The sequence below is a fragment of the Terrapene carolina genome, unplaced genomic scaffold (assembly GCF_002925995.2).
Source record: "Terrapene carolina triunguis isolate 2854851 unplaced genomic scaffold, T_m_triunguis-2.0 Scaffold85, whole genome shotgun sequence".
In the NCBI taxonomy this organism is placed as follows: Eukaryota; Metazoa; Chordata; order Testudines; family Emydidae; genus Terrapene; species Terrapene triunguis.
In genome coordinates this window covers 7,997,964-8,010,320 of record NW_020664436.1, presented here as the reverse complement: position 1 = coordinate 8,010,320, position 12,357 = coordinate 7,997,964, and the positions used below count along the sequence as shown (strand labels likewise).

Genomic DNA, 12,357 nt, shown 5'->3' with positions numbered 1-12,357 from the left:
CACCCCCAGCCCTCTGCCCTGACCTCGAGTTGCCCCCAACACCCAGCCTTCTTCCCTGCACCTCCACACACACCCTAGCCCTCTGCCCTGAACCCCCCCCACACGCAGCCTTCTGTCCTGCACCTCCACACACCCCCAGCCCTCTGCCCTGACCTCGAGTCCCCCCAACACCCAGCCTTCTGCCCTGTACCCCCACACACCCCCAGCCCTCTGCCCTTACCCCTGAACCCCCACACACACCCAGCCTTCTGCCCTGCACCCCCACACACACCCAGCGCTCTGCCCTGACCCCTGAACCCCCACACACACCCAGCCTTCTGCCCTGCACCCCCACACCCGCCAGCCTTCTGCCCTGACCCCTGAATTCCCCCACCCCTCTGGCCTTCTGCCCTGAACCCCCCACATCCCTCTGAACCCCCACACACACACACCTAGCCTTCTGCCCTGCACCCTCTGCCCTGACCCCTGAACCCCCCCCCCCAGGTCTGGGGTCCCTGCTGCTGGCCCCTTGCCAGCCGGCGTCCCAGCCACAGGCCCCGCTCAGCCCGCTGCCGGCCTAGGTGAACAGAACCCCAGGCTGGCAGCGAGCTGAGCAGGCTGGCGGTGTAAGATCAGCAATTTAATTTAATTTTAAATGAAGCTTCTTAAACATTTTGAAAACCTTGTTTACTTTACATACAATAGTTTAGTTATATAATATAGACTTATAGAGAGAGACCTTCTAAAAAATGTTAACATGTATTACCGGCACGCGAAACCTTAAATTAAAGTGAATAAATGAAGACTCGGCACACCACTTCTGAAAGGTTGCCTACCCCTGGATTATACCCTTAAATGCCTGGGAATTAGAGGAAAATACACCCATTGGTGTTTGCCTGGTTCAAGTTTAATTAAAGCCTTTTTCGTGTGTGTTTTATTATGAAGGTGGTCACTCATTGTAGTTTTTATATGCATTTGTAAATGGGATAAATTAGAAGCTGCTTGTAAAATGTCCCAGATTTAATCTCTAATGGCTTTTAACCAAGCCTCAACAGGTTGCAAGAAATTTAGTGGTGTTTTATGTTAAGACACCATTTACAATTTTACTATTAACTAAATATTTTTCATGGGTCCCTTACTCTGATTTTTGGATGACGATGATTGATAACATTTTGTTTAAAAAAAAAAATTAGTCCAAAGGTTGGTCTGCTGTTAATGATTTGGTATTTTATATCAATCACATTTTCTAACTTTGTTTATACAAACATCAACTATATATTGCACTCTCAAACATGGTTCATAATAATGTAAATCATATTACAGTAGGAATATGTTTTAACATCTGTATTTTTCCTGTGCTTTAAAAGAACACATAAGAGTGGACCCTGAGAAACTGGTGCATTTTTATCGTGCTTTAAGAAGAATAGAATGTGGCTGAATCTAGTAAATGTTTAATCTGTATTAATAGATCCTTAATTTAAATTTATTACTATTTGGCCTCCAGTAAAAATCTTAAGACTCCAAAAAAGTCCACTTTCAGTTTATTAATTCCAATATTGTTTTACTAATCCAGGGCCCAGTCCTGCCACATGTCTCAACTCTAAAATCAATGGAAATTGAGGGAACCCAGGCACCTTCTAGGAGATGTTTAGCAGATTGCAGGACTGGGTCCCAAAACTTCTAAGATGATTCTATGTAAATCCAGTCTTTTCAAAGTTTGCATGCATTTTGTAGGTTTTAAAAGCTTTGCAACCCCAAGTACATTGTTTCCCTGTCCGTAGCAAATCATTTTGGGGGATTAATCAAGTTTCTTGATATAATCATAGTGGTGGGCCCATGAATAAGAACTGTTACTGTGGACGGTGTGCTGTAAGGTCATCTTTGCTCTGGTCAAATGTAGAACAAAAGAAACCTTTTTCTAAAAATACCTGATAATGGGGACATCTCCTCTGACTATTTCAACAGGCTTTCAAATTTAATTCACTCTCAATTCCTGGAATTAAGTTAATGCTTCTTTGTTCTTCGTGGTTTGTAGGGCATGATTTGGTAGTAAAAACTCATGCTTATTTGATCATTAATCAAGCTATCTCCCTCATCCCTTGTCTCCTCTGAACCTCCTCTGAACCTTACCCTGTTTCCCCGAAAATAAGACAGTGTCTTATATTAATTTTTGCTCCCAAAGATGCGCTAGGTCTTATTTTCAGGGGAGGTCTTATTTTTCCTGGAGCTTCGGGGCCTTATATTCCGGGGTGGCCTTATTACCGGGGAGGTCTTATTTTTGGGGGGATGCCTTATATTACAGCGAGAGGCAAAACTGGAAGTAGGTCTTATTTTCGGGGGATGTCTTACTTTCGGGGAAACAGGGTATATGCCACCATTGCCAGCAACAACTGCAACACTGACTTGCTATAGCAATGTGGCAGGAAGTACTGATGGACCATTACTATGAACAAATTAAATAAACACCTCGCTGCTTTATTCTCCAGTCTCTTTTTAAAATAAATATATAAATAATTATTATTTTTTTCAAATACTGCAGGGACCAGTCCTGTGACCTTAGCAATACCATGAATGATCAGGGACTTCTATATAAGTAATCAATGAATAATCAGTGACACTCAGCATTTGCAACAGAGTACCAAAAAATGCTATAGCAATTTTCATTTGATGGCAATGTACCAATAATAATATACTGTTATAATCCCAAATTTAGAAAAGGGGGGTAACATTTTCAAAAGCACCTAAGGGCTGGCCTACACTAAAAAGTTTTTTGCTGTTTTAACTATACCAGTATAGTTAAAAAGTAGCAAAACCCTGTAGTGTGGATGCAGTTATAACAGTATAAAAGCTCTGATACTGTATAAATTATTCTGGTTTGGGAAGCAAAGTCAGTTCTACCAGTTACGGCATCTTGATACCAGTAGAACTGTATCTACACTAGGGCTTTTACTGGTATAATGATGTTGGCAAAAAAAAAAAAAAATCACACCCTTAATTGACATAGTCCTATTGGTAAAACTTAATTATAAACCAGCCCTTAGTCTCATTTTCAAAAGGGACTTAGGCTCTTAAATCAATTAAATTACTTGAGTTACTTAAGAAAAGGTAAAACAGACATTAGAGTGAGTCATAAAAACTATGATCAGATGCAGTGTTTCTGATACGTCAATAAATTCAATTAGCTAATTTCTGGACACTGTATATTAATTTTTTTTACCGCAGCTATTCTTTCAAATAGATTTGGTTATTCAAATCTATATATGAAATAGGAAAAAATCTTTTTCCACTTAGCTATAATTATTTTGAGGGACTAGGTTTGATAAAATATCCATCCACATTCTTATATTTGTAAGAGTGATGTTATTGAGTTGGGGCAGGCCAAAAATGTAAAAATAAAAAGATTTCAAATCAAATAAGCATTTGTAATGGCAATGTTTTGTTCCATATCTAAGTGCAACAGTATAATGTGGTTGCTATCAATTATTCATCCATCTAATAATTTTATAGATAATGCATTTTATCCAGGCTTCAGCCAAAGATGTCTTGGCCTTGCCAATTTGCTTTCAGGAAATTTGCAATGAAATATGTAAAATGGTTAATAGACAGCACTAGAAAGAACAGCATTCTGCTAGTGTATCCTTTAAACTGGGCTCAAATTATATTTTAATTGTAACTATATACAAAATTTTAAATTGACAAGTGTGTACACAATAGCTGAGCCACTGCACAATCTTGTTTATATTGCCCTTTTCAAAACCTCTTTTCCCCTCCACCCCTCTGCCCCCAAAACATACCTAATTTCTTCTCAACTTCCCCCTGCCCCACCCCCCTACCCCCAAAAAAGAATAGAGGCTGGCTTAAAAATTAACAGCTTTAAAAATGTTTGGGGTTCTCTTTATTTATCTTCTGGTTTGAGCATTTAGGGTTCACTCCATTTATTAGGTTAAAGCTGATTCTCTTGCATAACTCCATGAGCTGGGATGTTAAGAAAATATCATGTGGGAGAGCAACAATGGACCTATAAGGCAGGAGTTCTTTGGTTTGTTCATTATCTCCAAACCTCCATATTGTCTCCATCAATAGTCATGTACCAGTAAGATACCAAACTTGCAGGCCAATCCTGCAAGATGCTAAGTGCCCCCAAGCTCTCTTGGACTTCCTGCCAGCTATATGGGTTTTCCCCACAGACTGTAGGTCTGCAGGGGATTCCCTGTCAGACTAGGGATTTTCCCTTCTGAGAGGCTCTCTTTCCCCATTACCCCACCTCCAAGGGAAGGGCAGCCAATTGGACCTGCTGTGCATGCTGGGTGGCTGCCTAATCCTTCAGCATGTGTCACAAGCAGCGCTCTCTCCCAGCAGAAGCTGGAGCACTCCTATGAACTGAGAGTTACAGCTGGTCGGGAAATTGTGATGAAACAATTTTTTTTGTCTGAAAAGCTAATTCATCAAAATCAGAACTTTTTGTGGTAACGTAACAGTGTCAACAACACTTCATCATCAGGAAATTGTTTCTCAGGTCCAGGATGGAATTTCTGGTCAAAACAAGAGAGACACCATCCCAGCCCCTGCCCTGAATAACCAATAGCCTGTGGTTAAAGCACTCAACTGCTACATGAGGAAACCCAGGTTCAAGTCCCTACTCTGCCTGATTTAGAGCAGGGACTTAAATCTGGATCTTCCACTTCACAGTTGAGTGCCATAACCACCAAGCTATTGGCTATTCGGGGGTCTCTCTTGCTCTCTCTCTCCAGCTTGAAAAGGTTTCATCCTCATTCAAAACAGCAACATTTTCAGAATACCAAATTTTCATAGGATGGGAAGAGCACCTCCCATTCAACTCCACTGAGAGATACTGTGAGGTACTAAATGCCTTCTATATGCTGAGGTCTGCAGGAGTTGAGAGCTCTCTGTACCTCACAGGATCATTCCCTGCTACAGCAATGGTTTCCAGACACCCTAGCATCACTCTGCTATGCTCTGGTGTTTTAGGGCTATTACTGAAGGATGTTTTTTATTTTAAAGGGAAGGGACAGGTCAAAGAGTGACCAGAGCAATAAGAATGCAGTAATATCAGCTAGACTCTCATTCAGAGTAGTTATAAGTTTAGTGTGTTAATTTTAAAAGACTGTGTACACTGCTATCTCGATATAATGCGACCTGATATAACACGAATTCGGATATAACACGGTAAAGCAGTGCTCCAGCGGGGCGGGGCTGCACACTCCGGTGGATCAAAGCAAGTTCAATATAACGCGGTTTCACCTATAACGCGGTAAGATTTTTTTGGCTCCCAAGGACAACGTTATATCGAGGTAGAGGTGTACTTCAAAAATGTGGAACTTGCAGTTGCAGGGGTGCAGCAAACTGTTCCTCTGAGACATGAACTCTAGCAAAGAAAGTCCCTCCATGTTAGTCTTGGGATAAAAAAAAAAAAACAGTTTGAGCACGATAGATTTGGAGAGTCATTTGTCACATTATTTTCTTGTTTGAATTAACTTGAGCTCTCTGGACTTGTGGGTAAAGAGATTCCTCCTTCTCAAACTTGCCTCCACAGTCTCATTGTAGGAGTGATATACCTAGGTTTGCAGCTACAGAAACTACAAGAGCAGTGAGGGGGAATGTGTACGTGTCCCTCAACAGGGGCGGCTCTATGTTTTTTGCCGCCCCAAGCACGGCAGTCAGGCTGGTCACGCGGATTCGGTGGCGTTTCTGCGGGTGATCTGCCAGTCCCGCGCCTTCGGCGTACCCGCCACCCAATTGCCGCCAAAGCCGCAGGACCAGCGGACCTGCCGCAGGCATGCCGCCGAAGGCTGCCTGACTGCCGCCCTCACCGCAACCAGCACGCCGCCCCCCACGGCTTGCCGCCCCAGGCACGCGCTTGCTGCGCTGGTGCCTGGAGCCGGCCCTGTCCCTCAACTCCTAACAGCCTTGGGCCAACGGTATAACTAATCCGCCTCACTGATACACCCAGGTCCTCTCTTCCTTCCAAACACAGCTACATAGGAACCTATACCCCTTTTTTTCCCCTCTCGATGGCAATGTCTAAAATCCTTTTATTATATGTAGCTATATTGAGAGTTTTTAAAACACAAATTCTAAACACTACCTAAGTTTTAGATAGTTTAATATGCTCTGCCTCAAGTCATATGAGCCGGTATCCTTCTACTGGGTAGCCTGACAACCTGTGAGACTCGAATTCAGTGCTTGCCAAAATTACTCAAGCACCTTTTGAGCCTTTGGGCTCTTGATCTCTCTTCAGTGTCTCACTGAAGATTTCTTTCCTGGTTGCCATCGCCTCATCCTGGTGTCTCAGAGTTGCAGGCACTAATAAACAAGTCCACCTTACAGCATTTTTCATAAGGATAAGGCTATTTTGAGGCCTCCCTTGACATTTATAACCAAGGCTGTCTCAGATCTTTCACTTGAACAAGTCCATCTTGTCTTTTTTCTTCCCTAAACCACATAGTCACTCAGGGTGAGTCAGATTGTACTCTAGGTATCACATGTAGAGCTGGGTATATGTTTTTCTTTTTAATTTGCCAAATAATGCAGCTTTGGTCAAGCCAAAACTATTTGTGACATTAACACAAATTTGTGAATAGTTCTGGCAAAATAATTTTTTGGAACTTAAGCACTATTCACAAAACAGGAGGGAGGTTTTAGGGCACTCACCTAGGAGATGACAGGCCCAAGTTCAAGTCCCTGCTCCAATGACTATTTAATTAGTCACCACTAGCAGCACTCCCCACCACCAGTACCCAGAAACTCTGCTTTCAGTACCCAGAAACTAAACAAAATGAGATGTTTTGTTGCGGGTCAAATAAAATGTTTCATTTGACCCAAAATGAAGTTTGTCATCAATTTTTTTGATTCAAAATTTTGCACAATTGTCGGTTTGGGTCAAACTGAATTTTTTTTCCAACTTTTCAGAACTGCCAACGAACTGAAAAATCAGTTATTCACCCAACTCAAGTCATATGAGCTGTCAGCTACTGTTTAGACAAGAACATGCTATTCTGAAAATCAAACAGGCTGGCTGGCGCCTTTGGAGAGAAATCCAAAGGTTAGTCCCTCTGCTCAAAGGCTGTCTGAATGGATTAGGCTGAGTCCACAGTCCTCTTATGACCTCCCTAAAGTCCCTGTGCCAGAAAGACTTATGACTTGTTCCACTAGGATTGGCAGCTTCCCAACCAGGCAGTCGTAACATGCCTTTATCAGAAGTTGGTAGGGCACCTATGTGGAACTCTGTCAATGCTTTCATAAACCACTATTCTCTTGACACTACACCAAGCATAAATGTTAATTTCAGGAGGGCACTGCTTCAATCACTGTTGAACAAGCAGCGCTCCTTGTCCCACCTCCTCGGGGAGGACAATGCTAGTTGTCTCCAAGTGGTGTGATTCTGTGGAGGCAACCTCAGTAAGGAGAAAAGGAAGTTACTTACCTTGTGTAACTCCTGTTCTCTGATTGTCTTGTCTCTACAGTGCCACACTGACCTTCCCTCCGCCCCTCTATTTTGGAGCCTGGTTACTGTTGAAGCACCTGGAGGTAGAAAGAAACCGGAGACAGTTAGCAGGGAAAGGCTATTCATGCATGCACCCTCAATTGTCACTGCTCCTGGAGGTTTGGTGGCTGCATGCTTAGGCGTAGGACTCCAACAGTATGGGGGCAATACAGTCTGAGAACTGGAGTTGTGTGAGGTAAGGAACTCCCCTCTTCCTTGAGACCTTACTGGACATCTTACCAAACAGGTTTTTCACAGCCTTGATGATCTGATAATTTGTCATTCTGGACTGCAGTGTTACTTTAGCAATGAACTTTTTTTTAATCATTAAAATTTGAAAAATACTGTTTTCTAATTTCTGTCAGCAACCTACCTCCCCAACGACCCCTAACAAGCCAGTAGTGCCACTGGAGTGGGCATCTGGAGTGCTACCAAAGCCTGACCCAACCATCATTAACAAGCACATAAGAAAGCTAGTGGATGTAAGTATTTGAGAGATTATATTATTCAAAGGGGACAGCAACTTTGCCTTTCTTGAGATTTCCAAGAGCAAGATGAATTTCTATTTTATAGTAACTTGTGATCTTCATGTTTGTACTTTAACTTTACTCTGAAAAATCAAAGATCAGGTCAGCAACCCAGTATCCGTATGCCAAAGCATAAACTTTCAGAAGAGTTTGAAGTCAGGCTTCCCTTTTTATGGGTTCTATTTGTAAAATGAGGTGCAAATGGATTTTGGCAGGCACCAGTGCAACTGCAAGCCTTTCTGAAATCTCCCCCAAGTGCAGGGCCGGCTCCAGGCACCAGCTTAACAAGCAGGTGCTTGGGGCGGCCAAGGCAGAGGGGCGGCACCTGCGGCAATTCGGGGGCGGCAGGTCCCTCACTCCCTCTAGGAGCAAAGGACCTACCGCTGAACTGCTGTCGCCGATCGCAGCTTTTTTTTTTTTTTCCTTGGGGGCGGCAGAGATGCTGGAGCCGGCCCTGCCCAAGTGCTACAGTACCTTATGTTTGCCCTGACTTGCTGACAAACCTCATGATTCTTGGCATCAGTGTGTTAATGCAACTTTTTGACAGCTTAAAAATCAAGCAAGTCAAATTTGTACTTCAGAACCAAAAGGGCAGAATTGATTTTTATTTTATTTTATTTTATTTTATTTTTTTGTTCAGGATCTGACAAACTTAGTCTAAATTCCCTGCCTCTCAATGAGCCATCTTGAGAGAAGCCATGCCTAGTTTAGCAGCATTTGGTAGCCTGAGCATTGTATTGGTGCCATCAGCAATGTTTCCAAACATCAGGAAAACAATTTTCTACTATAAACCTCAACTCCATTCTATTCTGGACCACAAGGCCAATAGATTTTTTGTTTTTTAGGACTTGGTTACATTGGTTAAGATTAGCTCACATGATCCTGTGATATCAGACCACCATAAGCCTGTGCTAATTGCGGCTGCAGCACAGTTAGGACCATCTCTTGCTCCCATTGAAGTCAATGGGAGTTTTGCCATTTATTTAAATGGGAACAGGAGCAGGGCCTTTGAGTGCAAAGATTTGGGCTGCGTTAATCCTAGAGATGAGCTATAACTAGACCTTGGTGGTTCAGATAAAATGGGAGCTGGATCTGAACAGTCCTGCGTTTTTTTGTTTTTTTGGATTTGCAAAATAAAAACTACAAGGCAATCTGTGACCCATTTCTGATTTAGACTGTCGTTGAGTGTCTGGAGCATATTGTACATGCTGAAGGTAGCATAGTCAGTCTCTGTCTCCCACTTTAGAGGCTGATGTCAGACATGTGGGCATAATTAGGTTGAGAATTGTGCTCTGGAGCTAACAGACCAAATTCGGAAGGGCTATGTAAGGTGGAACAAATAATTTTTTCGCTAATTTAGATTCCTTTAGAACTACTTACATTTGCTCCACTGAAGTGTAACGGACTCTTAATGGGCTAATTTGCATACTGAGGAGCCAGAAGAAGACCTACATTAAAGTTAAAAAATCCCAAAACAAACTAGCACTCTATGGAAAGTAGGAGGTTTCTACTTTCCATAGAGTGCTAGTTTGTTTTGGGATTTCTTAAGGCCAGAAGACACCATCAGATCAGCTAGTCTGTCCTCCTGTACAACACAAGCTATTGAATTTCACTCAGTTTACTACTCTAATGAGCCCAATTACTTGCATTAGTGTCTGGATGGCTTTCTGGAAGATACGCTTTAGTCAGTCTTGATTTGAAGACATCAAGAAATGGAGAATCCCCCACTTCCCTTCGTAGTTAGTTCCATGAGTATTCACCCTCATTGTTAAAAACAACGTGTGCCTTATTTCTAATTTGAATTTGGCTTTAGCTTCCAGCCATTGGTTCTTGTCATGACCCGCTACACTAAATCAAAGAGCCCTTTAGTACCTGGGATTTTCTCCCCATAAAGGTATTTATACATTGTAATCAAATCACCTCTTTTCTTTTTGATAAACTATATATTGAGCTCTTTAAGTCTGTCACTCAAGTCATTTCTCCAACTGTCAAATCATTTTTGTGGCTCCTTTCTGCACCGCTCCAATTTTCCCACACCCTCTTTACAGTGTGAACACCGCAACCAAATGTGCAATATTCTAAGTGTTGGTCTCACCAAGGTAATATAGAGAGGGGAAAAAATCCATTATTCCTTGCTTATACCCCCTAAGGATTGCATTTGCCCTTTCTGCCAAATCATCACACTGGGAGTATATCTTGAGTTGCTTGTCCACTACGACCCCTAAATCCTTTTCAGAGTCAGAAACTTTCCAGCATAGTTTCCCATTCCTTGTTCCTAGACACGTGACCTTGCATTTGGCTGTATTAAAATACATTTTGTTGGAATGGAACCATTTTGCCAAGCAATCCAGATTGCTCTGTATGACTGTACTGCCCTCATCCTTATTTAACATTCCACCAATTTTGTATCATCTGCAAATTTTTTCAGCAGTGATCTTATATCTGCTTCCAGATTATCTATGACAATGTTGAATAGCATAATTTGATCATTTCCCATTGACAGCTAATTTTTTTAATCCGTCAGTTATCTAGTTCCTAATCCATTTAGTGTGTGCTTTGTTGATATTGTACAGTGCTAACATTTTAATGAGAATATCATGCAGTATTACTGATGGGGGCAGAACCCAGACGTAGAGGGACACGGGGGCCAGCGGCAGGCAAGACACCAGCCTGTAGAGGGCACTCTGGGTTGGAAGAGCTAATTCCCAGGACGACCAGTAGATTTTTGAAATGCCTTTCAAAAATCTAAATATACATAAATCTACATAGTTGTGTTACCAACCACATCTGTAACCGCATCAAAAAATGAAATCAGGTGGTTTGACAAGATCTATTTTTCCATAAAACTATTTTGACTTTGACATATACACCCTTTTCCCCGTTTTATGGCATGTGACTTCGAATTCCTTATGCATCTGTACAGTGGGAATGCAAATAGCTACAAAGAAATTAAATGAGTGTGGCGGGGGGAGGGTTTTGCTTACACTACCTTATGCAACCTTGTGAATTTGGGACACTATCTGTGTTTACATTAGATGGTATGTCATAGACTGAGTGTGTGTGTTTGAGTGCAGGGGATCTGGATGTCAAGGTATTTATAAATAAAGTAGATTTATGAAGTACAGTAACTCCTCACTTAAAGTCGTCCTGGTTAACATTGTTCTGTTGCTGATCAATTAGAGAACATGCTTGTTTAAAGTTGCACAATGCTCCCTGTGGCAGGGCAAAGACTCATTGGCACAGCGCCTCCTACTGGTCGTCCTGGGAATTAGCTCTTCCAACCCAGAGTGCCCTCTACAGGCCGGTGTCTTGCCTGCCGCTGGCCCCCGTGTCCCTCTACGTCTGGGTTCTGCCCCCATCAGTAACCCAAAATCTGGGTCTCCCCACCCAGGGGAACCCCCAACCCTGTATCCTCACCTTGCCTCAGTGGCTATTGCCAGTCTCCAACTAGCCCCCCGCTCACTGGGGCAGACTGCAGTCTATAAATCACTCATCATCGGCAAGGGGGGTTGGACCAGCTGCCCCTGCCTATCTCTGGGCTGCCCCTCTGCAGCCCCAGTACCTTTCATAGGCCCTTTTCCAAGGCCTGTAGCCTGGGGTTTTACCAGGCTGGAGCTCCCCATCTCCCTCTGCCCTTCCCCAGCCCTGCTCTACTCTACTCCTGGTACCCTGAGCTACCAGGCAGCCAGATCCTTCTCTCTCCACAGCTGGAGAGAGACTCCTCCCCAGCTCTTGGCCCACAGCCCTCTTATAAGGGCCAGCTGGGCCCTGATTGAGCTGGCCACAGCTGTGGCTGCTTCCCCTCTCAGTGTAGCTTGGCTGATTTTAACTCTTTTTCCAGACACAGCCCTCTCCAGGGCTGCTTTCAACCCCTGTTCTGTGGGAGTGGGGCAGCCACCCCACTACACTACCTTATAATGTTGTTTGACAGCTGCCTGCTTTGTCCACTGCTTGCAGAAAGAGCAGCCAGCTGGAGTTAGCTGGTGGGGGCTTGGAACCAGGGTGGCCCGGCAGCCCCCCCATCAGCTCCCCGCTCCCCTAAGTTCCCTGTGTGGCAGCCGCCCAGCAGGCTATGAATTGCCGGCAGTTCAGCTGTCCCTCCCCACACTGCCATGTGCTGCTCCTGCCCTCTGCCTTGGAGCTGCTCCCAGGAGCCTCCTGCTTGCTGTGCAGGGGGGGGATACAGGGCCGGCTCCAGGCACCAAGCACCCAAGCTGGTGCTTGGGGCGGCACCTGGAGGGGGGCGGCGCGGCGCTCTGGCTGCCGGGGGGAGAGCCGAGCCGAGCCCCAGCCGGGGCTCGCCGCCCTCTCGCGGCCCTGCCCCCGGCGCTCTGGCCGCCGGGGGGG

General features: G+C 44.0%; 1 protein-coding gene across 2 annotated transcripts in view; it reads left to right on the top strand.

Moving 5' to 3' along the window:
• RASGRP3 (RAS guanyl releasing protein 3) overlaps positions 1-12,357 on the top strand; it is a 75,307-nt gene that overhangs the window by 46,149 nt on the left and 16,801 nt on the right. Inside the window, exon 11 of one of the 2 annotated variants that reach the window (XM_024193712.2) lies at positions 7,849-7,965. The exons of the other annotated variant lie outside the window; for it this stretch is intronic. Coding sequence (XP_024049480.1) covers positions 7,849-7,965 — 117 coding nt within the window. The remainder of the gene's footprint in view (positions 1-7,848; positions 7,966-12,357) is intronic. 2 annotated transcript variants of the gene reach the window in all.